The sequence below is a fragment of the Serinus canaria genome, chromosome 20, assembly GCF_022539315.1.
Source record: "Serinus canaria isolate serCan28SL12 chromosome 20, serCan2020, whole genome shotgun sequence".
Classification (NCBI taxonomy): domain Eukaryota; kingdom Metazoa; phylum Chordata; class Aves; order Passeriformes; family Fringillidae; genus Serinus; species Serinus canaria.
Window position 1 is genome coordinate 11,499,378 of NC_066333.1, and position 26,399 is coordinate 11,525,776.

Consider the following 26,399-nt stretch of genomic DNA (forward strand, 5'->3'; position numbering starts at 1 on the left):
AGTTCACATTTAGGACAAAGGTGACTTAGCACTAAGCCAGAAAAAAAATACAGAATAATCTTCAATGTAAAGCAGTTTCATATATCTCCATGCCTTTTAGCATGGAGTTTGCAGAAATGTTAATAAAATTAAGTATATTTATCTGATAAGAATGTAATGCTATTTATATGAAAAAGTGGACCAACCTCAAATTGAAAAAGAATATATCAAAATTCTGAAAACCATCAACTCTATCCATCTTATTCATCTATGTACAAATGAGGAAGAAAAATATTATAGGATATTTAAAATTAACAAATTTTATTTATGCCACCTCAAACTGAATGCATTTAGGGTAAGGGAAGGGGAGGTAGGTTCCAAGGAAAAATACAAGTATCAAAAAAGTTGATTCAACCCTTCTCCTTTATGCCCTTACTGATACCTTGCAACAGGAAAAGTTTACCAAGAAAAATGGTAACAATCTTCTTTTAAGAGATTTTTGGCTTTGCAATTACTGTCTGTTTTTTTCTAACAAAATATAATTCTTCTGTTAAGTTTCTAGAGAACAGTATTGAATTCCCTATCATGCATCCAAAAATCCTGGTTCTGTAAAAATCATTCTGAACAAATAAGGGCTGCAAGATCTCAGCTGTGACTTTGCAGAGATGTTTTCTTTATGTTGTCAAAAAATTACGAATTTTTCACTTGTTCTCAAAACTCTCCAATATATTCTCTTTAAAATAAATAACTTATCTGATATTTTAATAATGTGTTATCTCTTTCAAATAAAATGCTAAGTTATCAATGCACTCTAGATTCTGATACATATACATAAATATTAAGAAAATTATTTTAGAGGGTAGTAAAATACCCATGGAGCATTTAAGTACTCACTGTATATGTTGGCACTCTATGAACAAATATCCTCCCCAGCAAACCATTAGCATGAGGGGGTTAAATTTTATTACTTACAAGGACTGATTTCTTTAAAGCTCAGGCAAATGAAAAAATACAAATGTAGAATTCTGTTATTTAAAACAACCTAATGCCAGAAGTTAAAGCTCAATTACCAACATGCCACCTGTGTTCTCCAAGTGGGGAAAACATAACAAAGTGTTAAAGTAATTACAAACAGGAGCGAAAAAGCTCAACAGGCAACGCTAACAACTGAACAACTAACGAGTTAGCAGAGCCATATGTAGAAATACAGGAATTTCATATGCTACAGGTTGGCACATTTATACTACTGTAGGGAGAAAAAATTCACTTTTTTTTACTTTCACTCCCGTGCCACCAATGCAACTTGGAATTAGATGTGTATAATTCAAAACTCCATTGACACAAAACCAATAAATGACACATCAACCCATCACTATTTCTGAGAATGCAATTCTTTTCTACCTATGCAAGGCAGTAAAATAATACACTTACAAAATAACTCTATCTTGTACTCACTCCTCTTAAATTCCTTCACACTATTTACCATTTCAGTTTAATTTCTTTGCATACTTCCAGGGGATTAATTTCAACTACATTTGAGCTTTTTCCCCCTAGATCTGACTTAATAAGTTATGAAAGACAACAAGTATTAAGTATGTAAAAAGACAACAATTTTAAAATTACAATCCCTGGAAAAAGAAAAACACTCTTTAAGCTTCAAATTCCCTAAAGAATAGAAATGGGCAAGATGTATTTCAGACATATGACTATTAGTCAACTATTGTTGAAGTGATCCAATTATTAAATAGTCAAGAATTATTTATTTTACTTATATAAACTATCCCTCTTTTCTGGATCTGGAATAAATTAATACATCCACATGTTTCTTTGTTTACTATGCCAAGAAGAATGACTAATATTTTTTGATAATAATATTTTGATAAGAAAATGAATGTTCAGTTTAGATTCATAACAGGAGTTTCTGCATCATTTTTGTGTGCTGAATCAAATTTGAAATGATCAAATTAGAAGGATTGGAACAACCTAATTTAAAAACAAAACAGCTTTGCTCAAATACAAAAAGGGTATTTCTAGGTACTCTATCAAATGAAAGCATACTTGAGCTTTCAAAAATATTCTGGTTAAAAGATTTAGACAGGCTTCATATGAAATATATTTAAACATCAAAACTAATTTAAAATGATCTAGAGAAACAAGCTGCGGAATGTCCAATCCTTAAAAAAAAAAAAAAGTAATTAAAGGTTCAGGGCTTAGCCTGCTAAATACAATTAAGGACATTCTCCTCCTTTCTCGTTTCACCAGATAAACGCCCTCCCTTTCACCTCCAGCACTGGCACCACCCTGGAGGGCTGCACTAGAGAACAGGGGGACATCAACTCTCATCAATTTGAGAAGCACTTGCAGATGCATCGGTAAAGGCTGGGCACAGGAGCCCTGCAATCACACTGGGCACCTCTGGGTTCCAGCTTTTCCCCCGGGATCCCACAGGCACAGCCTGGCCAACCCTGCCAGGGCATTTCCTCCATCCACAGCGAGAACAGAGAACCAACCTGAGAGCAGGTGTTAAAAATGCACCCCTGAAAACCCCATCCCTTCAACCTCGGCAACAAAAAGCCAGGTGGAGACTTTCAGCTGCTTGGTTGGGAGGAGAAAAAAAATAAAAATCTGATTAAACATGTAATTGCCTCTGAACTGCAGGGCCTCCAGTTTGTCCCTGTCCTGTGGCGGGGCAGCTTCAGGACCAGGTCTGCCTTGTCTGTCACAACAATTGTTTCTGCCTCAGTTACCCGGTCCAGTCAACACAGGCACATTTACAGCCCGAGCTATAAAAGACCTCGAAGGAGGTTTCCACCAGCCCTCCCCAGCATGTCTCCTGCCCACCCTGATCCTCCCTGACCCCCTCCCACCCTCGACGCATCCAGAGAAGGGACCAGCCAAGCCTTTGCTCCACAGAGCAAGCTCCTCAAGGTCTCTCCATCCTCTCCTGTCACCCTTTTGCTGTCCCCTCCTTCTGTCACCCCGCCGTGCCTGGAGAACAGCCTGCACCTCCCTCATGTGAGGGGAGCTCGGTGCGAGCCCTCAGCTCCTTCTGCCCCCACGGCTCTGGCGCTGCCAGGCCCAGGGCCAGGGCAGGGCGACAGCACCGAGCTCTGCACCCCCAGGAGCGACAACACGGACTGAAACACCACGGCAAGAACAGCACCAGGAAGAAGGGAAAAAAAAAAAAAAAAAAGGAAGAAAAAAGAAAAAAAAAATCACACAAAAAAGGTGAAAAGGAAGGAAGGAAAAAAAGTGAGAAACAACCCCAAGGACCTTCTAACTGCTCTGTCCCAGGACCGCGTGAGAGTGTCAGAGAAAGAGGGATTTGTCTCCCCTTTCAGCGTGAAGTTCCAGCAAACAAAATAACAAAACAAAACAAATCCATAAAAATCGACAAAAAAAAAAGTGCCCAAAGCTCGTTCTCTGCGGAGAGCAGGGTCTGCTTTGATGGTTTCAGCCTGCTGTGGGGGTTTGCTTCGGGGTTCCTGACTGGAGCGCAGCGGGGCGCAGGGCAGGGGCGGATCGGCAGGGAGCAGTTCCCAGGAGGGTTTCAGGAGTTACTGCACGTTTATTTCACCAGATGCTATTTTTAACCCCGCTGTTACTATTTTTACCCATGTCAGTGTTTTCCATTTGCTGAACTCTGTCCCCAAGCCGGCCCCGCTCCCCCCAGCCCACCCCGGGTCCCCCCCGCTCTCCCTCCCAGCGCTTCCATCTCATTTCAGGCTGCACTTTTGGATCTCTCCAGACAGCCCCAGAGAAGCCCGTTCCCTTCCCCGCCCGGCGATACAGATCTATATATCTCTGTCTATAGAAGCAGTGCAAAGTCCACGGGCAAAGCTCCTGCTCTAACTTCATTCCTCTCCAAACACATTCCTGCCAACGGGGAGTGGAAGAAAAAAAAAGAAAAAAAAAAGAAAAGAAAAAAGCAAACAAACGCCACTGTTGCTAAGTTTTGCACTTTATACCCTTTCATATTTACAATCCTCTCTCGGCTAAAAATAGCAACACATGATCCATTTATAACTGGCCGGACATGCCCCGCAGCCGCCGGCGGGGCCCTGGCTGATGAAAGGAGCTCTCTGCGTTCCTTCTACCTGAGCTCATCTCCCGCTTAAAGGGCTCAGACAGCTCTGCTTCCACAAAGCGCTTATTGAAATCACTGCTGCTTCCCGGCGAGAGCGGCACAAGGGACGGGAAAAAAAAAAAAAACAAGAACAAGAAAAAAAGCCACGGAGTGAGCCGTGCTGGCTGCCCCATGCCCTCCTGGCCCCCGCTGCCCGGTGTCCAGGGAGAGGCAGGGGCACAGCAGAGGTGCTCGGGGCTGGCAGGCGGCACAGACAGCGCAGGGGGCTCCGCAGGCAGCTCCAGCTTGGCTCCATGTGTGATCAGCACATCAACGGAGCAGTGCTGGGTGCGACTGCAGCCCCTGACCCAGGGGCAAGTTCAAAGGTTCTTCTATAAATCACCTTCGAGTTGGAAATTACTCTAGACATGGCTTTAGAGGTGGCTCTAGAAATTATGCTGGAAACAGCTGCTTGATTGATTCCAGACAAGTCCAGATGTTGTTCTTGGATTTGGGTGTGGAGAGGGGCTGGAGGGCAATGTTGGAGTCAGCTCTACAAGCTAGTCAAGAAGTGGCACCAAAACTGGCAAAGGCATAAACACTTGGTGTTATCTGCAGTAATTATACATCCAGGGGATTTTAACAATGCGGGATTTATTCCTTCACTAATACTTTCTGCATTTATTGTCAGAAATTCCCATTAGCATGTGCAGGACTCAGAAGCTACACGTGCAGCAGGAGGAGCTGCATGACTGAAAAGAGTCCCAAGGCCGTGGAAGCCACTCCTTACCACGAGAAGGCCAAGGTGCCACACTAATGTCACCTCCCATCTCACATGGACATGCTTGTGTGTTTTAAAATGTCTTCTCTTTGGAAGTGAAGGTTTCCTCATTTTCTTCTCATTGCTAAAACAAAGAATCCCAGCTCAGGAGAAGGAGAGTAGCTCACATCACTGAATAGTGGCAACATGCACCACGCCACACACAACAGTATTTTAGAGAAATTTATCACAAATGTGCAAATCCCAGCCACTTAAAATAAGGGGTCAAACCCTCCCAAAGTTTTGAGACTTTAAAGGAAAAAATACACCTTCCAGTTATGAGCCTTTTGGGAACACTTGAAATGTTTCTCAGAACTCTTAGCTAGAAAACGTGGCTTGTTTGGACTGACAGCAGAAGTTCAGTGCCAGTGCTCCATGGATTGTAGCTGAGGGGAAAAAGCAATAACTATGGTGAGACCCAGAGAAAAAATGATTGTAACAGTTGGCAACATCATTACCTACATTTATTCCTCCTAATAGCCCCATTTCAGTTGCTTTTCTGATACTCTTCTTGATTGGCTTTTCAGTGGGAAATCACATCACCTCCTGTCCTGCCTGCACAAGAGTTTTCAGGCTGTATTTTCCCTCTATAGCTCAACCACGTATGCACTCACATGCTTTGTTTATACAGGAACAAAAACTGTCCATGTGTACCACTGCCTGTCCAAAATTTTACATATCACCAAAACAGACATGCAGCAGGCTGGACAGAATTCTTGGAGCTGGGCTCCTTGTACACATTATAATTTTTTATTATATTATACAGATTTTTACCAATTTCCATTCGCTTTTAGATGCCTGCTACAGGCAGGGGTTCAGACTAACCACCTCCCATGATGTGACATTAGCAATCAAGTGCCATTTGCAGGCTGCTTTCAGAAAGGCTAGAAGCAAAAATCACTGAAAACCATGATCCTCAAAGTCATTAATAGGAGAATGCAGCAGTGGTTCTGCAAATGCTTTTCTGGGAGCAGATGCTTTAAGCAGGGAAACGGAAACTTTGCTGCCACATTGCTATCAGTGTTGGAACTCTGCGTGCAAGAAATCCTGATTATCCTCCCTTTTGGCCATCACCAAGCTGTTGCAGAATGACAGCCAAACATGCATGCAGAGGCACAGGAAGATGGAAGCATCCCTGGACAAACCTGCATTGCCACGGCTGCTCTGCAAAATATTTTGCTGAGCAAGGGAGAGAGTTTAGCCCAGGGGCTGGGGGTACTTTCCAACCAGGCAGAGAGTGTAAATCTCTCCAAAAGACCTGAATTAGCCATGGAAGCGCTGTGCCCTGGGTTTCAAAAGCAGGAGCAAGACAGAGACAAAAATGTACAACTTCACCCAAGCTACGAATAAATGCCTGCACAGTAACGTTATAGAAATTGATATTATTATTTAAGCAAAGTATAGCTCAACACACTTTTTCCCCCCCCCAAATAATAACCCATTGCAGATGTCAAAACTGTAACCAGGACAGTGGCAGCTGTAGCCTGAGCTGGGCAGGCACAGCCCCAGCTGCTGTGGGCAGGCTGATCCTGACCCCAGTCTCACACCCACAACACTGCTTGGGGAGAGGCTTCTCTCACCCACCCAGAGTGCTCAGCCCTTCTCTCTGCCCCTTCACTTCCCTGGCTCCTTCCTATTGTCACCCTCTTCCTTTTTTAACCTGAAACCCACCCTCAGTCCTTGCAGCTTTGGCCCCCTCTTCTGTCAGCAAAACCAAACTCCCTGGTCAAGTTCCCCTTGAAGCTTTGCCAAATAATGCCACTTCCTTTTTTTTTTCTCACGTTCTGGTTTTGCATTTTTGGGGTTTTTTTTCACCCCTTTCTTTTCCCTCCTCCTTTTTGGAGGGCAATGGTAGAGGTGTAAAGGGAACAAAGGGGCAATGCAAACTGTCCCTGCAATACTGTAATACAGGGTGTGATGTATCTAAAATACAGTATTTCACACACTGCCCCTGTGTTCTGGTCCAAAATACCTAAGGAGCCTGCTGGATGTCTCACCTGGAGAGGGGCTGTACCTTTAGTAAATCTCCTCCAGCCTGCAGCAGGGAACACTGAGGGAGCTGTAATTGGGACTGAATCCAGTAACCAACTCTTCACAGCACTGCTGTGGGGTGATAAAACTCCCAGCAAAAGAAAAGCCATCCTTTTTCCTTTGTGCCAGTCAAGACCAGCCCGAGGTCACCTAAGGAAGGAGCTGTATGAAACTCCCCATGTGCAACAGAGAGAAGCACTTGGGCAAAAGGCTTTAGCACTTCCTTGTTTAAATGGCCAAAAAAAGCCCTGGGCTACTGAATTTCTGGCCATTGACCTTTATATTTGTTTATTTTAAAGATGTGTCACTATTTTTCTCATAAGTCAAACAATTGAATGATTTCTAAATTCTCTTCCCTCTGACCTCTTCCTTTCTTCCTGTTTTATTCTAGAAAGACTCATTCAACACTAAAATATAAAGAGTGGGTATGGCCCAAATGTTGCAATTCCTCATTCCACAGATTGCTATCACTATTGCAATTGCTATTCCCTCTGGATCCAGAGAAACCCACACAAAAGGACACTACAGAACACACATTTGAATAGTATATGCTAGAAATATGAAATAAAGACTTTGAAGTATCTTTACAGAAATACTTCTCAATAATTAGGAGGAAAGGGCATTACTTTTACACAGGGAGAGTTGCAAGTGATGCCTTCTGCTCTGAGCAATGCCTCAGATGTTCATTTTGTGGATACAGGTAATTATTAGGTTCTGTGATTGCATTACCCCCATGGAATCATTCCCTCAGGCTGAATTTGCTTCTCCAGACACAGCAGCATCACTTGGCAATTCTGCTTTTGAACAAAGCTGACTTGACCTACTTTGATCAGAGTGCTGGGAGACAAGAGGTGGAGAGCTCAAGAGAAGGGAATTCTGGAGAAGGGAGGAAATCACACAGACAGCTTTGTCTGACAGCTGAGAGAGATGCTGCAATTCTAGGAGCCACTGGGGCTTCATTACTCACAAGCTGAGGAGTGAGTGCAACCAGGGCTCCCTCCAGCAGCTGCCTCAAGGAGAGCTGCAGTTCTGCTGGCAAAGACACAGCCCAGTGAGTCCAGGGACTACAGGCTCCTTGCACAACCATAACAATTTATCTTTAGGATGTGTTACACCTCTAGCAGACCACAGTTGTTTTACACTGCCATTGTTCTGTCCACACAGATCATACAGTTCAGACCATACTACCATAGCCTACCAGACACAGTTCCCTCAGTAGCAAAGGAGAGGGGACAGTTACTAAATTTTCTGTTTAGGTAATGGGTCACACCAGAGAAAATTCTGCTCCTCTGTCTCTGCAGCCTAAACTAAGAAAGCCCATGGAACCTGCAGAGCAGTTGATGAAGCTGTGCACTGGCTTTTCTGGCACCAAGCATCCCAAACTCCAGATCAGCATCCTGCAGGACCTGTCCCACAGCTGACCTGTCTGAAGAAAGCTCCTCTGCTCTGGTCTCCTTCCACCATCATTTCCAACCAAGCTGGTCCTTGAAAGCACCTTTCTTACCACAGAGCAATTAAAGGGGAAACTCTCAAACCAGCATCCTTCCCTTCACTCTGGTATTAATTTAATAGTCTCACAGATTTGTGTGAGCACTCAAAATTCCACCAAAATAATTTACAGGCTCCTACTGGGCTAAATGTGCTGAAGAATCAAGCCCCAGCACATGACAGTGTCCCATGGGACAGACACCATCAGGCCTAGGAAGTGTCACAGCACTTGAGGGCGCTGCTGCAGTAAATTTAACTCACCCTAAAAACCTTGACTTAGTTTTATTATGAACTCAAGTCTTCTGTTCAAATGTCAGTGCCTGGTGTTGACACTGACTTACATTATTGCTGTTACACAGTGGCCCTATTTTGGTAAACAATGAGCAGAAATTAGTCCCAACATTAAACATTCAAGGTTAGCACTTAGTTATGCCTTCAAATATCTGCATGAAATGATAAAGTGGAAGGACGACACAAAATCAGTTTAATTCGGATTTTTTTAAATTATATTTTCCTTGTTTTAGATTAAATGAAAGTGTGAGAAAGAATATGTGTTCATGGAACTAAACAAAAAGAAAGTTGGGGATGAAGTGCCCATTTCTCTTGGAAAGGATACATGAGCTGCTGTAGGTCTTTACAGGCATGTTGATTACCCTGTTTTGCTCTATTTTCCCTGGTCTTTGATGGCATCCTCCCTGCTTCTTGGTCCTCACAAATAAACCCACATCACTCCTGTGCCTTCCACCTGCTGCATTCTCCACTGCATCCTTCCTTTCCACATTCTTTGATATTTTTGCCAAGGAAACTTTGGTGTGATTTTCCCCTCACATCTATCTGGTGGGGGATTTCTCCTTTGTGCTAAGAGAGAGTAATAGAACCTGGAGCTAAAGCCAGGGTTAACAGAGCTAGGATCCAGGGCTAAACAGGTGCCAGAACAATTGCAAGACCCCAACATTGCTGCTCCTACACCTTTCCATTGGGACCAGTTACCCACCAGGACATCTCCATTTGGCAGGGCTGGAAATCTTTCAATCTCATCTCCTTTCCTGCCGACCCAGCACTAGCTGGAGTCTTCTGTTAACAGCCAGCAGAGTCAACTGCTGAGCTTCAGATTTAGCATTTTACCACGATATATGAAAACCTCACACATCTGCAAAGTTCAAACCTTCTAGGAACAATTCCAATAAGATGCTTCATGTTTCCTGCTCCATGCAAAAATAGAAAAAAAAAAATCTCATCTATAATTGACCTTGACAGATACTGAGAGCATTTGGTACCTATTAAAACTCCTTTAAGATGAAACCCTCTAAACTATAATAGAAAACGTAAATCTTAACTTTACACCACATTTTGTTCACTGGAAACACTACCATGGTAGGTTCAGTCACTTATCTTCCATTGAAAAAGTATTTGGAAATATGTACAGAACTAAGTTTTTAAATATTTATTGAGCAAACAGAACCCTTCTATTGGGGGCTGCTTTTTCACACAGACTATTAAAATTAGCTTGGAGATCTGCATAGCTTTGTCACTGTTCTTCTGTCTGGTCCACATATATGCACAGGGAACAGTAGGAGAAATGCAAAAATCCACTGAATTGAATTTTCTACTGAGAATTATCCCTACTTACAGCTTGGGAGACCATTAGAACCTCTATCTGACCACATCTAGGAAGCAGAGACAAAGCCAGGAACTATTAACAGTGAGCAGCTCTGTTCTGGTTGACACAAGGGCTGCTGTCATCAGAACCACAAGCCACTGAAGTGTCAACAAACAAGTCCTTAATCAAAGGACAGGAGGAGAAAAAAATTTGGCAGTTTTAGAGTGTCCAGGGACACTACTCCCACTTGAGAAATAAGAAGGTCCAGCTTGGAAATAAAAAAGTGAAAAACCAAAGTGTTTGACTGTCCCCTGAGTTAATCCAAGGAAAAGTTCTCTCTCCCCCAACACTGTCCTCATTGCTTTGATCAGCTCCTGAGTGTGAGGGTCCTTCCCAGAACTCACTGTGCTGAGACACACAGTTTGCCATAAGCATCTGGGTCAGATGTGACACAGTCCCTTTCTGGAGGAAATTTTGGGAAGCACTGGAAAATTGCTGCTTCCCAAGTCACAGAAGCAAGACTTTCGCTATGCATAGTACGATGCAGGGGGAGGATTAAAAAAATTAAAATTAAAAAAATAAAATAGGAATCTCTTCTAATAATGCAACGTGGACAAATTCCTAATGGCCAAGGCACGCACTCTCCTTGTGACACCTTCACAGGAGAGCTCCACTGAACCAAAAGTGCCCCACAGACCTAAAAAATTCATGCCCTCCCAGCCCTGTTCCCATGGGGAGCTGGCAGGGATCTCTCCCACCCTCCAGCACAGCTTTAGCTCTTTGGCTGTACAAAAATCCCACTTTCCCTCCTCAAACACAAAAGCTCCAGCAGCATCTCCCAGGCGTCCGGTGTGAAGGGATGAGGCACTTCCGAACTGCAGCACAAACCGTGTCCATCCCAAATGCACAAACACAAAGGGCAGCTCTTGCTCGCACCCAGGGCTTGCCCAGTGCCCTTTGCTGTCCCTTCTGCACCTTTCCCAGTGCCAGGCTGTTCATGGAATGTGCCAATGGCTGCCCACCCTCAAAAGCACAGAGGCTGCAACGCGCCAGGGCAAAGCCTGAAGGTGGTTCAGGGCCTTTCACTTGATGGAACTGTAAGAAAATTGGAACAGTCCTTGTGGTTTTGGCATTAAAAAAATCCTGCCTAGCACAAGGAATGATTGAGTGTGCTGGTGGCTCAAGAGAACCAGGAGGGGCAATGACCTACAAAAAGAATATGGGACTGAACTACAAACTCCCCATCTCTAAAGCAATTACAGATCCCGTGATCTTAAAAGACTTAGAAGCAGCACAGTTTAAATTTAATCATTTACTATTGGCTATGCCAATGATATTACCTGAATAACCAACAAAAATATTAGAATTTCTCTGGAATAAATTCAACTATTTAGAAACTGATATTCTGAAAAGTATCTGTGATCCTAAGGCTTGTACTATGTCCTGGTGGATTTTTCATTATTTCCTGCATTTTCCATGTTTTCTGTGACAAAGAAGAGCTCAAGGAAATGCTCCTGAGAGTTCACTCATGTCCTGCTAGAGCAGCCACCACCAAGGATTTCATGAGTCCACATTGCATTTTATTTGTGTAAAAATCCTCCACACCCCTCCACGGAAGTACCAATTGATCAGAAGCAAGTTGTTCACATTAAAATTGCAATCTCAAATGATTATTTTAAAATAATAACAGAAAATTAACCATTCTGAGGTGAAGCTTCACAAGTATCTCTGGAGGCAGAGAACCGAGCTTTTTGCTCATGATGCAAAGAAATATTCCAGTTGTTCAAAATACATTTGCCATATTTTCACCTTTACATTATAAGGTAGTCTGGATGAAAATGCTGTTCTTTGAGAATAATACACCAGATAATATTCAGATTTTCCATCTAATTCTAAAGGCACAACTCTTACATGCAAGCACAACACGCTAGCAAACTCGTTACGACTGTACAAATACTTTCTAAAAAAAAATTATTTCTGGAAGCCCAGCAAAAGCTGGGTTTGAAATCTCTCAGTGGAATTACATTTTCGTTCAAGCAACACCACACAGTTTGGAAGCCACGGAAAATATCTATTAAGGCAGCTGCTAATTTAGAGAAAAAATGACCCCATCTGGAACAGCGTCTGCAGCGCTGCTCATTGCACCACAAGAAAAATATTATTGTACTGCAGTGTGTGAAGCCTTGTAACAAAGATGACGCCAGGTCAAAAGAATCTAACTTAGAAAGAGAAGTTGAGGTTAAGGTCTTGCTTTTACTGTAAAAGATAAAGTCCAAAAGGAAGTTTAACACGAAGGAAGGGGTGGAAAAGAGATGAGCTGAACTGACAGCAAACAGTTTTTTCCCCACCTTAATAAAGGTTTCCAGCTCCAAGAAGTTGTCTTCCAAGAATGTAAATTAAGACAAGTAACTTAGGAAGCATTTTATTGAATGTAAAGAAATTTAAGCATAGCAAGAGTGTTATAGAGCAGATTGCTCAAGTAACACTTAAATAAATTAAGAGATCCCCTTTGGAATCTCTTAATTTATTTAAGTGTTACTTGAGCAATTATATCCCTGAGTTGGAAACTTTGGTGCCTTAAACAATGGTGAGGGTAAGTCAGGTATTTATTGACAACAGCTCAAAGTCAGGGTGAGTAAGGGGGTACCAAAACTACCAAAATTTGTAACCCAGGGCTTTTTTTTACATTAGGTGCTTGCCCATGCAGCAGCACTGAGTCTGAGCAATCCTTTCCTCAACTGCAGCATCATTTGCCACAGAGATCGATCAAAAACTCATCTTCTCAGGAATCCCCAAATGAACCCTGTGGATGCAGTAGCAGTGGGGTGGTGCCACAGTGCCATCCTGGGTTGCCCAAGGAGATGCCTGCAGCTCCCCCAGCACTCCCTGGCCCTTGGCTAACTCCACCTGCTGGCACTGCCGTGAGCCACTGCCTTCATTCTCCAGCCCAATTTCACATTAGATCCCTCCAGCAGTATTGCTAAGAAAGAGCTGATCTGTCCTGGGTGAGATCAGTGGGAAATGAAGATAGCAAGCATTCTAATACCATGCCAGGCTTGTTGGTGAGTAATCCAGACTTTGGACAAACAAAATAGCAAGCAGTTATACGGGACTAAAACATCTGTTTCCAAAGGTGTCCAGATCATTAGCAGCTAATTCTATCTCTCTGTTACATTCCCTGCCATATGCTGGGGGATAATCTCAGCAAGCAACAGGGATTTTCATCTCAAATCCTAACAAATCTGCTCTACAAGGCTTCATAGTTTTTCTTATGTCACTTAAGAGATAATACCTCTAAGCTGCTCCTCTCTGCTCTTTCTATACTTGTGTACACTCCATCACAGCACCCAACAGCTCTTGCAACCTGCCCAGTAAAAACTGACAATTTCTCTGAGCCATCCTGGAAAAAAATCCCCTCCCTTGTCAAGAGTGAAAATAAAATTTATCTCTTTGATAAACTCACACTCGGGCTGCCCCCTCACCCTATGAGTCCCATTTTTGAGAAGAACGATGGCAGTGGATTTGAAACAATCTTGAATGACCCGTGGCACACCAAGCTCAGGGGGTGAGGATTTGGTGGTCCTGCCTCCTGCCAGCCCCCAGAGTGATGAGAAGTTCCTGCAGCCCCAGAGTTTCCACCAAAGCCACGAGCGGTGCTGCTGCTGGCGCGCAGGGACGTGCGGATGGGATATTTTTATCTCCCCTTCATTCCCATCCCTGCCAATCCAAAACAAACTTGAACTAGTGGGAAAGATGGTTCATGATGAGAAAAGGATTCCCTGGCTCACTCTGCCTGTCACCACTGGATACATGGATCCCTGCCACTGCAGTGGCACAGCTGCATCAGCCCCGGCTTCCCAGCTCTCAGCAACCTTCCCAGACAAAACCAGCAAACCTCCTGCTTGATTTTTAGCAGCTGAAAAGCAGCACTAAACCACATAAGTATTATGTAAAATGATCTTTTTCTAAGTATATGTTTATTGTGCACAGAAGAAGTGGATTTAATTACAAACAACTGGAAGTTTTTAACAGGCTGGATTGCCCCCTACTCCCTTTCTAAAAACTAAGGTTTGGCAGCAGCTTTTGGGTTTGATTGCAAGTCTTCTAAGTATTTCCTTGGAAAGACTTTACACTTGGTCCCAGGCAAAAAGTCAAAATCAACATTTAAAAAGCATGCCCTGCATAATTTCCAGGATTCAGCAGCATTAAGGTATACTTATGGAGGCCAGGAGGAGAACTGCTTTTTGTGCTTTTTGACTTGGTGCATAAAGCTGGTCTTCAGACAAGGAAGTTTATATTCCAAATAATATTTTTAACTACATGTGGTCAAGTACATAACTTATCAGGCCTTTCCTCAGCCCCCTCCCAAAATAATCCTGAAGACTAAATACCTTTGTAGTATTTAGATTTTGCTTAGACCTCAACTAGAAGCAACAGATTCTCAAACCCCCAATGCAGAATAATTCAACAGCAAACAAAGTTTCAAATAACATTTTCTTAAATTCCTTTGTACCATAAAACTCCCATTGGGCTTGCCAGTGATATTCAGCCCACATTGCCTGGTTCTGCACTCAAATGCTTCCACCCAGATTCAAGGTGTGTCCCCGTGCCTTGCCCAGGGGATGGAGTGTCCAGGTGGGATGGCAGCACACAGGTGACTCTGAAGGGACAGTGGACACTGCCCTGGCTCACATGAATACTCCCACTGGGATCACAAGGATATAGACATGTTTGAGAACTATCCAGTCAAATTTCATGTTTATTTTTGTTTGGGGAAAACAGACGAGAAGAAGCATTTTCCTTGTGAATATCTGAAGTGCTGTTAAAAACAAATACATATTCTTCTGAAATATGAGCAAGTGAAGTCCTGCATCACTCACTACCTAAACCCACAAAATGCTGCAGATGAGGCTGAACTTCACAGAAGCTGGGAGAAATGAGAGCACAGGTAGTGTTAAGGGATCAGGGGAGAAAATATCTTTCAGCTTTTACAGTCTAAAAGGAATTTGTTCCATGCTTTTCATCAGCAGAGAAAAATCAGTTGTATCAAATTGTGAATTTCCTGCGTGGAGGTAAGGCAGGGAAAGCATCAAGACAGTATTTCACAGAGTATTTTTCTTCCAAGCAGACAGCTTTAATGGGTCTTTATAAAAAACCTAAAACATCTGAATGCAGATTTTCAGCTCACAACCATGCCCTTCTCCTCAGTGTCTACATTTCCTCCCTGTGTTTAATCCCAGTCACACAAATCCCCCCATGCTCCAGAAAACCTCCCAGCTAACCAGTGATCCTGAGATTTCAGCATGAAAAACAACCAGGAAAAATGCAAACCCAAACAAATACAGCCCACAAACTAAAAATTGTGTTTGGTGGGGGGTGGGGTAGGAAAGAGGAAGAGGTGGTGTACGTGCAATGAGGATGACACAGATAAAGAAGAGGTCAAACTCTAAAAAGTGCCTTTTTCCCCTCATTTCTGCAGCAGCATCTCCCCATCAGAGCTGCCAAGCAGGCACAGCCCAAGTGCTGGACCAGAGCACCCAGACATCTGCTGGTTTCCACCCCAGGCTCTCTACTCTCCAGGGCACCTGGCCCCAGATGTGTTTGGCACCTCCACCAAGAGCCATCATCCAGACTGTTCCAGGGCCTCAGGAAATCTAAAGGGGCATCAGTGAAATCTAAAATCTCTGCAATGTGACAGGAACAATTTACAGCCAAGGGAACAGCACACACCTCACAAGCTGCTCTGCAGGGCAGCCTCAGCAGTCAGAAACGGCACAAGGGCAAGATGTGGCTGACTCCAAAGTCCAAGGAATGCTCTCAAAATGCAAGCATTACATTATAAAAGCAACTTATTTGGGTTTAAGCCTCCTGTAACATAATGCAGAGGAAGCATAGCTGTGACAGCACTCGTTCCCTTTTCCAAAACACTGAGGCAGAAGTGGCTAAACAGAGCAAGACTGCAGATTGTAAAACTGCATCTTACTCCATGCCAGGAACCAACCCATCCTCCTCAGCATCCCCTTCCTTCACTCGGCAAAATAAAAATATCAACTTTCTGACATCTGTGTGACACCTGCTGCCATCCCTCTACATCCCTCAATGCAGAGAATACCCACCAACTTTTCTGCCCTTTAGTGACATACAGAACTTTTAAAATGCTGCCCAGACACAGACACTGTGGGTTTTCTTTGCAGAGGGAACACATTAGAGGAAGTAAAGAAAACTTTGGCTGAGCTATTTATAAAGCTTGCATGGCTTGGTTCTCAAATGCTTCACTGAGCAGGGGAACAATAAGAATAAGTCATGGAGTTCAACTTCTCTTCTCAAGACACGTTCTTCAGGTCTGAATATTGAAACCATCATGGATTTATGTGCCTGGTAACTGAGCTTTCTCATGAAAAGCATCTGAGTTGTCCTCACACCAGGGAATTGCCAAGCTTTTTTCCTGACATTTTTAAATTGTGGCAATTAGAAGGAAATTCAATGAAATCATGCATATTTGTGAATAAGGACACTCCCAAATTTAAGGGAGCCAGGGAAGTACTGCATGTAATTAACTGCACTCCTGGAGGCTTTTCCTCCAGGGAATCCCTTGCACAGGAGACAGTTCAATTTAAGATGTCCCAGTGGAGAATACTGCCAACAGTTGCACAGAAGCAAGCAAGACATTTTGCCTGCTCTGGAAGCAGATGGTGCTGACCAAGCAACAGGATCACAAGCTCAAAAAAGTCAAGTCAAAAAAAAAAATAAAAAAAGCACAGTTGGGGTGGAGTTTGAGCTTTAAAAATAAAAATTCTCAGATAACTCTGAAATTGGATCCATGGCTACAGATGAATGCACCCTCTCTAGAGTGATGGATGATGGTCTTTATGCCACCAGGCATTTAATGAGTGAAAAAAACAGATTACCAATACACAGAGATGGCAACTCTGCTGGGGAAAGGGAGAAACTATGTACATTTATGCTGCTGTGTGACTGCACAGGCATGGCTGGTCCAGGGGATCCTTCAGACTCCTCATCCTCTTCCCACAAAAATTCAGGGTTACACATGCACAGAGCATCCCTCCAGCATTAGCTACAACTGTGAAAGTCATTAGCTTGCAGTTCAGATCCCTGTGGAGAACATTCACCTTGCCTCACACAGCATTGCCATCCATTAGCAGCCCTCCATCCTCACACACTCAGAGCAGTGCAGCTCCAGCTTTTCAGACACCTTCCACTGCCAGACCATGTTTGAAGCAGCTCAAGCTTTGCCAGACTTCAAATATGCTGGCTGGAGCTCTCCACACCATGTGTCTGCCTGAGGCTAATGATCTTTTTGTTTATGTGGAGGAAAGTCACTATCAGGAGCTCTCAAGGAAAAAAAATAAATGAAAACAAAACCAACCAAAACAAAACAGAACAAAACAAAACAGGACATGAGAAGTAGCTTGCCTCTCCCCTTCCTATGAAATTTAAAATGGGAGCAGGAGTGAAATTACTTTACCAAGTGATCTAAAGCATGGAGGTGCCACTGCTGAGGACATTAGGTTGTTCTGAGATTCAGCAAACAATCACAAATCACATCACAGCTGCAGCCAGCATTTCTTGCACACTGGGTAAACCTTTCTTAAAGTTTGCAAAGCTTCCCAGTTATTTTTGTTTGTGGTGAACATATTCCAAACCAGAAGATCTCCATTTACTGACTGAAAAGGCATCACATTTTGGATACAGCAGTGGGAACTGAGTAGGACTCCTTGGGCAGAGGCTCCTCATTGCAAAGGAAGATCCATAATTAGCAGTCCACCTCCTTGCTGTCCACAGCAGGATTGTCATGTCTGCGCTGGGAGTACTGGGCAGATGGAAACCACAGAGATATTGCCATGCCCAAGTGCTCTTGTAGTATCTGGTAATTATTGGGAGCCCTGTTGGAAAATATTGTAATTCCTTCACCACTGAAGACAGTCCATTTGGGGAAGTGCACAGTGCTGCCTCTCCAGCTGCTATCACAGTGTGCTGCAAGATACACACATCACAGGCATTCCCTAGGATTTTTCTGTCCTATTCCTGCTTTTCCTAAAGGGGAAATTTGGTATAAGATGTTTAATGTGAAAAATCTTGTTCTTGAGAATTAGGAAGCACCAGGATAAAGATTCCCTCTACATTTTTAGTCTGTTTTGTCCTGTACTTCTTTTACATGATCTTCTGGAAAGGATAACATGCTTTTCAGCTGGGTGTGTGCCCTCTCTTGCAGCTCACAATACATGGGGCACAAGAAACAAACTGGTGGCAAGTGAATGAAAATCTTGTCAACAAGATAGAACTTTGTCAAGTGCTCTAGCACATGCCTGTCTTTATAACTGGGTGTCTTCCTCTCCCAAACCATCCCAAGAGAAGCAGTGCCAAGAGAACCACCTCCCTGTGAGCTAGCAAGAGAGGGAATCACCACAAGAGAAGGGATATGCTGTGGGATTTGCCTTTACCTTCTGCCCTGGAGAACCAGGCCAGCTTCAGTCTGCTACAGAGCTCCCACCAGGGATAACCAGCTGTGCTTCTCACTCCTGGGCTGCACTTAGAGCACCTAAAACTCCATTTGCAAAAATGCTGAGTGTTCACAACAATGAGGTCCATGATCTAAATACAGAAAGTATTTACTAAAAAAAAAAAAAAAAAACAAATCACAAAAAACCCACAAAAAAAAGTTGTGTACTATGGATTAAAATTAGTGACACGGTTGATATAAAATCAGTGGTGCCTTTGGACAATTTCAGCTTTAGTCTTTGGTGGCATTTCCCTCTCCAGCCTCCACAAAAGGAGGAGGATACCACCTCATTTCACAGCAGTGCCATGCACTGACATTTGTGGAGCATTCAGTCCCTGCAGTGATCAGTGCTAGAGCATGAAGAGTTCAACAGTTCTTTATTCAGCACAGGGTATGGACTGAGATAGGGCACAGGGTGACACATTGTATGAGGAGGATAAGAATATTGAATAGCTGCTCATTCACTACACAACATCCATCTTGTGCCCTGAATGGACTACCAGCCCTGGGGAAGAAAATACAATGTAAACCATACAAAACAGTCCTTAATTATATGGCAGGCAGGGGCTCACCATGCAGCACACACAGAGAGGGTGACTGTGGTCAGTCTTCACGCTGAAGACTGACCACAGTCAGCTTTTTAAAGTGTGTTTTTCTGCCATATAATATATTTCCCCATAAAAACTTCCCATTTCCATACCTTATATTCATATTTGCACCAGCATAAATATTTCTGTTAAAACCATTTTTACTTAAGCACTGATGTAGGGAAGAGTCAGAATGGTTACTTTATAAGCTGTAGTTTAGTATAAATTTTTAGGGTGACAAGTGTATATATCTCTATTCATATATTGGTATCTGCAGTTCCTTTTCAAGATGGGAATAAGCTACAAGTACTTTTTACATAGGCAAGAGTTCAGCCTGAGAGAGTGAAAAAGCCAAGTACACAGAGATTGGCAAAGCACTGAAAGAGGACCAGCCCAAGTTCACTCTCTTGGAGCAAACCATTCATACTTTCAAGTCTTTAAAAGAAAAAAAAAAAACATATATATATAGAGGAAAACCCACATTACTGTCACAAGTAAGAAAGCACATGGGTAATAGAATTGCTTTATGACAAAGTTTAAAATCTTTTCCCCCATCACCACAGACTTTCACTTTTAGAGCCAGGATTGTTCTCCAACAAAAAAACAACCCCATGCAATGAAAAATCACCTCCTATTCCCAGTAGTATTCCTGAAGTCACACTATGCTGCCAACAAAACAGTGATTGTAATCTTGAAGTTGTGACTTGTACAGTTCACTAAACAAAATCCAGCAAGATTACACCTTGAAATGTGAACATTTCACAAAAACAAAGCAAAAAACCTCCCACTGCTCTGCTGCAAGTACAGAGTCAGATTATTGCCTCCAAAACAGTGCAGATGCAAGATCTTTGCTCTACTGAAATTAAGAGAAGTTCCAGGGCTTGGGATTTTATCTTATACAGAAGTGGTGGTGGAAAAGAACTGAAAAATTATTAAAGAAACACAAATCAATTAATGGCATAAAGCTGTCCAGTGAGTAAGTACACTGCACACCCCTGAGCACCCGAATAAAATTATGAACTTGTCCTTCCAAAAAATAAAAAATTAATTACAATATGGGAACATAAGTATCAGGTGTGCTGAAGAGCACATGGTGAGTGATACTCTGAGTAACAGCTGTGTAAGTTACACATACACTTCAGCAGCAAACCACAGAGCACAGGCACAGTGACTTTGTGCACTCCCTGTGTCCTGCACAGCCCGGCCATAGGAAGGAACACTCCACATTCCCAGCACAGCCCTTGGAAGTGCACAAGCTACTGCAGCCACATGATACAAATAATTCAGCCCTGGGGACAGCACAGACCTGAAGCATCAGAGCAGTTTTCATCTAAAATCTGTTACTCTCAGAGAGGGAGTTGGCACCCCCGGTGCCCCTTGCTGTCCGTGTCAGCAATGCACTCCTACAGGAGCATGTCAGCCGAAAAATTGGGAACACAAGTGACAAAGTCCAAGTATCTATTGCAGCTTTTGCCACTGAGCTTCAGCCCAAGCGAGGAGACACTCCTGGCTCTTCATTTTTTCCCCACCCTAACTCCATTCCTTAGAGGAAGATTCAGCTGCAGCTTTAAATCCTGCCCCCATCATTCATCATCACCCTCCTGCTCAATTTGCGTGTGCACTCCCAGCACAGACACACTCAGCTGTGCAGCAATACCTGCTGATGTACATGAAGGATCACCAAATGTACCCCAACCTTCATATTCCAGTTTAGAAACAGAAAATCCTCAAAGCAACAGTGAGAGTGGGATGCAGGGGAGAAGCAGCAAGGGAAGGAAGCTAACTGGAAAACTGACAGTACCCGTGCAAGGAGCAGGGAAATGGGTCTCTTAGGCATCCCAAGATTTACAAGAGGGCCAAAAAGTGACTTCCTGCTATTCAAGTCCAGGCTGAAATATAATAAACGACTGCCAGCATAACACTGACTCATATCCATCAGATTTATAAATCAGTATTTTGACAAAGAAAGCTCTGTTGGCTTCACCATAGACAACTCTAAACCACTCAGATGTGTTGTTTAACCCACTCAGTGTTCAATGTCATTGCAGCAAAACCCAGCTCTTTATTAAAAACCAGACAACTGAAATACTGCCTACAGAAGCCTCTATCAGATAGCCTTTATGAGTTAAAGGCTTGCAGATTAACATCAAAACTAGCCCTGCTGTTGGATTTTTTTCTGACTTATTTAATCTACAAAGAAAGAAAAGTTCTCACGGCTCCTCCTTCACGCACTTGTTCACTACAGAACAAACTGGAAATACATTAAAACACCAAATGGTAACACACCTACAGGTATGGGGTGCTTGAAAGGAATGCACGTTGGGTAGAGGTGTGATTCCTTACCAACAGTCACAGCACATGATGCTTTACTCTTCCCACAAGTGTTGCTCAATCCCCTTCCCATGAGAAGGAAGGACACCTTTATGAACAGACTTGCATCAGTATAGCTGCAACCACATCAAAAGAAGCTCTGCTTCTGGAATAGAAACTTTTATCACCAAGATGCAGAAAACTAGATCCAACATTGTTTTCTAAAGCTCCTTAAAATTCTGCTTCTCTATTACAAGCTGCAGACACACACCAATGAGATGAAGGCCAAATGTTGCTGTTTATGCCCTGCAGAACAATGCACGCTCCAAGCGTGAGAGGCGCTTAAGTTATTTGTGAACATTTGAAAATATTCTCTGTTGTTCCAAGATGCTCAGGGTAACCTGTATTCCACCTGCATTGCACTGAGGGGCAGAGGAGTGGACACACTTCCAGCCTCCTTTGACTTACCTGAAGGCCAATACATGACTTTCTAAGCCTGTTTGGGTTGGGGTCATGTACTACACAAGCTCAGACATCACACAATTGCATAATTAAAGCGCCTTTCCATAGGGTACCCTCGGGAAGGCAGTGCAGGTGCTGTCACCGTGCAGGAGCATCCCTGCCCGTGAGCCCTGCGCAGTCCAGGGCAGGGACGAGCTGCGATGCAGCGGACAAGGGCCGGTGTACGGGGCAGCGCTGGATGGAACCGCACAGCCCGAGAGGCTGCATCTCCCCGCTGTGCATTCGGGGAGGCGGAGCGGACAACGGCAAATCACTCCCGCACACGGAAAACTCGGGCTTCCTCCTTACGGGAGAGCCGCCCCCGCTGCTGCTGCCGCGGTCCCGCTGCATGGCTCCGTGTGAGCAGCCAGCGTGGGGACAGCGTGGGGACTGCGTGGGGACAGGCGGCCGCGGCCCCGTTCTGGCGCCGAGCATCACCTGGGCTGCGGCTGCTGCTTCCCTCGGGCCGGCCATCGGCTCCTACCGCACACGGCAGCGGGCGCGGCCGGACACGGAACCCCCCAGCCCCGGTACCCCGGGCCGGGCACGGCAAATCGCGGCCCCGTTCCTCCCGCGCTGCCGCAGCCCCGCCGAGCCTCCGGAGCCCCCGCCCGGCACCGCCGCCACGTGCACGCCCGCCCCGCCCCGGTGCCCCCGCGGCCGCCGCCCCCTCCGCCCGCTCGGGCACCGGCAGCGGCCTCGGGCCCCGCACCTGCCGGGCCGGGCCGAACCGAACCGAACCGAACCGCGCCGCGCCGCCCCACTCACCCAGCAGCAGCAGCCGGTGCGTCTGCTTGTACTCGCGCTTCTCCGCCTTCAGCGTCTTGTCGATGCTCTTGCTCCGCTTCTTGTCCGCCCGCTCCTTGGCCACCAGGTCCTGCCGCAGCCGGTGCCGCACCTGCGGGTCCCCGTGCTCCGCCGCCGCGGGGGTGTCCGGCTCGCCGCGGCTGCCGTAGGGCGCGGAGGGGTGCGCGGCGGCCAGGCGGGAGCGCAGGCTGTAGCACAGCCCCATGGTGCCGGAGCCACCCGCCCTACGGCGCCGCGGGCATCGCTCTCCGCCGGGGCGGGCAGGGCGAGGCGGCGGCGCCCGGCGGCCTCTTAAAGCGGCCCCGCTCGGCCGGCGGAGCGCGGGTCCCGTCCCGTCCCGCCCTCTCGGCCGGTCCCGCGCCGCGGCCGGCGGGAGCGGCCGCACGTGATGCGGACATGTTTACCGTATTCTCTGGAAAGCGGCCCCCGCCGCAGCGCCGGCCCTGCGGGGGAGCGGCCCCCGCGCCCCCCGCCTGCCACCCCCCCCAGTGGCGGGGGTCGCGTCCCGGGCCCGGCGGGGACCTGCGGGCTCTCTGCGGGGAGAGCCGGGGGTCAGCGCTGCCCGCTCTCGCGCCCCAAAGCAGCGGAGCCAGCGCTGGTTTGACGTTTCACCCTGGCTTTTGCCAGGTCGGGACCTGAGCCGACATCCCATCGTGAGGATGCTGCGGTGCCAGGGAGAGCCCTGGTCCGCGGAGAGGTCGTGTCTGATTTGGACACTGCGCCTGAGCCCACTGGAGTGAAGGACACTAACACCTGTGCCATTTTCATGCCCCATTTTTAATTCACTTCCTGCCACACACATATTTGTCAGTGACTTCTTGTTATGTTCTACCAATGCCGTCATCCAGTGGAGAAGTAACTGATGAATTTCCTCTGGAGGCACCACATCTGCCTTCTGACAGCAAACTGCACGTTCAGCTTCTCAGTTCTCTCAATTTACCTGGCCTGGGGTGGTGGTGCTGATTGTGGCTGTACCCCCTTCCCTGGCAGCACGGGCTGTGCACAGCACTGCCAGCTTTGTCATGCTGTATTTTGTACTCATCTCCGGCCAGCTCTGAGCATTTACTTATGAGATGACTAATGCTCTCTGGGGCCTGGCCACACATCCTGCACTCTGGAATTGAAGCTTTCCAATCAGTTCTCTATGCTGTAGCCTGTCCTCTGCAAATAGCCCGTGTGGTTCTCACTGAAATCTCCATTTCCCCTTTCGGTGCTTGCTCACAAGTTAGGTGTCTTCTTGATGCGAATTTCTCTTCAAAATCTCCTGCAAGTGGTACAGTAATTAGTATGTGTAAGAATGAAATCACTGCACAGCAGGGAAGTTCACTTTGCACATCGCTGCTAGCCCAGGATTTGACAGCAGTTGCTGCCTGTTGCAGGAATAAATCCATCTCACATCAGGCTCAAGATGCCCACATGACTCATTCTGCCTCCACTGTTGTAATGCCTTTTCCTCTGGGACCCAGAGTTCGTTCTTCTGATGAACACACCCCTGAGAATGTAATATAACAAGAAAATGTAAAGGTCAGCCTAGAAGATTATTAATAGTTTTCTTTCTCTTCCTGTGCTTTTTGGAGAGACACTGAGACGAGACAAATCTTGTTCTTACAGACAGGACAGTTCTTTGAAACAGGCTGGTTTGTGGGGATCTGTCCATGTGGCACCTGCCAAAAGGAAAGTCCTCTCTTGAGGACTGTGAAGAAAACAAACAAACCCAAAAACTAAAATGACAAACTAGTAGGAACATTCAGCCTATAAATTTGTTCTCCTGGCTCTGGGGGTAGGCTAGCAGAGTTTTCCTGCTGGTGCAATTCACAGCAAGACAAATTTAAGGTCAGCCTTTCTTGGTCTGGTTACTCTGAAAACTTTGCCAGTGCAGGTGACAAGTTCAGCAAAGCACACCAAGCCCACCTTGGCTGTAATGTCCATCCTCTGCAGCAGAAATCTGAAAATAAAGTAGGATTCCAAAGTGGAAAACAGGCTTTCCCTCATCCTATTATTCCAAACCCCTTGAATAACTCATAAAACTTACAAATTCCTTGTTTCAGGAAATCAGAAATTTCACATCCTGCTGTAACCTGCCCATGGTTACAGCATGGATGTAGTTACTTGAATTCCAGCTGTTAACAGTGCCAGGCACAGTTCATCACTTCCCTGCTTACACCAGTATTAATTAGAGACAAAAAGTGATAGCAAGGATGAAGTCACATCTTTCACCTGGGTGAAGGCTGCATGACACAGACTGACACCTTTTTGAAATCACACAGTTTCAAAGGCAGAAGAGGAAATTACCTTCAAGATCGGCCTTTCCCTGACTCTCAGGAGGGAGGAAAGGAATAGAGATTTGTCTTTTCCTGAGCACTGGGCTGCAGATCTCTGCATGTTTATTCTGTTGTTTCTACCACCTGCAACGGTGGGAGAAAGATGGAGAGGTTAAAAAGCAGAATAGGCCATCTGATAATACAAAATGGATTAAGGAAGAAAAGAGGCAAAAACTGTGAGACTGCAGTGTTAAAAGAAGAGACATGGACACACAAGCAAAAAAACTTGGATCAACACTAGGAAACACGACAGCAAGAGAAATGTAGATGAGTAAAATTTGCATTTATTTGTACCTTGGGAGGGAAAATAACTGATTGAACTGAGACTCCCACTGCTGTTAGAATGAGTGGTCCATATGTACAAGCCTCCTTTCTTGGTGCAAAGCAGCATGTGTCAGCCTTGCTGCTGGCACTGCCCTGCCAACAGCTCTCTGGGGCCCAGGCTGCACTCAGCTTTTCCAGTGTAGGTGGCTGTAGCCTGGCACAGTGGTTAAAGGCATCTGAGTAAAGGTTTAGCTCTTGGAATGGGCCCTGAGACTGCTGTGCACAGTCTGGCTGGAGCAACAAAGGGGGCTGAGCACCCCTGAAAAGAAATCCTGCCACCCAGTTTCATAACAAGGCTTCCAGGGCATAAGGAGGGGACTCTACATTTGTGGGATTTGCTCAGTGTTTATATGACTGAACACCCACTACAGACTGTGAGAGTTTTCCATTAATTTTAGCTGAAGAATTAATTTTCCATTAATTTTATCTGGTCTTTGCTTTTAGTTCTTTCCTTCACTTAACTCTTATTTTGTTGTCATTTCTTTGTTTCCTGCATTGTAGTTTAGGTTGAAAATGGTGACTAAGTGCCTAATTTCAATAATGGCTTCCTAAATTCTTGTTAAAATATCAATCTAAGCTGTTAATTCTTTGTCTTCTTTCTGAAGAAGTCTGAAAATCAAGAGCTCCTGATACCTATAAACACAAAGCCACCATCACTGCCCTCAACACATCTCTTAACCTAAGAGCTGGCTCATCTGTAAAGTAAACATCATGCTGCACAGATAAGGCACGATAGGTAGAATCAGCTCCATTTGAAATTAATTCAGATATAAAATGACAAGAGGTATTGGTGCTTCTAGCCATGGCAAAGTGACTGAAGACATGGTCAGCAAACTGTGTTGCTGTTACTGCTCAGCAGCTTTCAGCTTTCACCCCATGTGCTCATGGGGCATGGGCTGAGCAAAGCCACCTCTATCTGGGACACTGAAGACCATTCCAAGTACAAAAAAGGCAAATTCTTTGTTTGGAGAGACTGGAGTGTGTAGATACAGCTGGGAAGGGGACAATGTCCTGGTCTAAATGCCAGCTCTGACTGACACCCTT

The 26,399-nt window shown here is 45.0% G+C and overlaps 1 protein-coding gene across 1 annotated transcript in view; it reads right to left on the reverse strand.

The window, feature by feature from the left end:
* Nucleotides 1-22,930, reverse strand: part of GNAS (GNAS complex locus) — a 129,017-nt gene extending 106,087 nt beyond the window's left edge. The window contains exon 1 of the mRNA XM_030231205.2: nucleotides 22,672-22,930. Within this exon, the coding sequence (XP_030087065.1) occupies nucleotides 22,672-22,915 (244 nt within the window). The 5' untranslated portion in view covers nucleotides 22,916-22,930. The remainder of the gene's footprint in view (nucleotides 1-22,671) is intronic.
* Nucleotides 22,931-26,399: the final 3,469 nt, after the last annotated feature.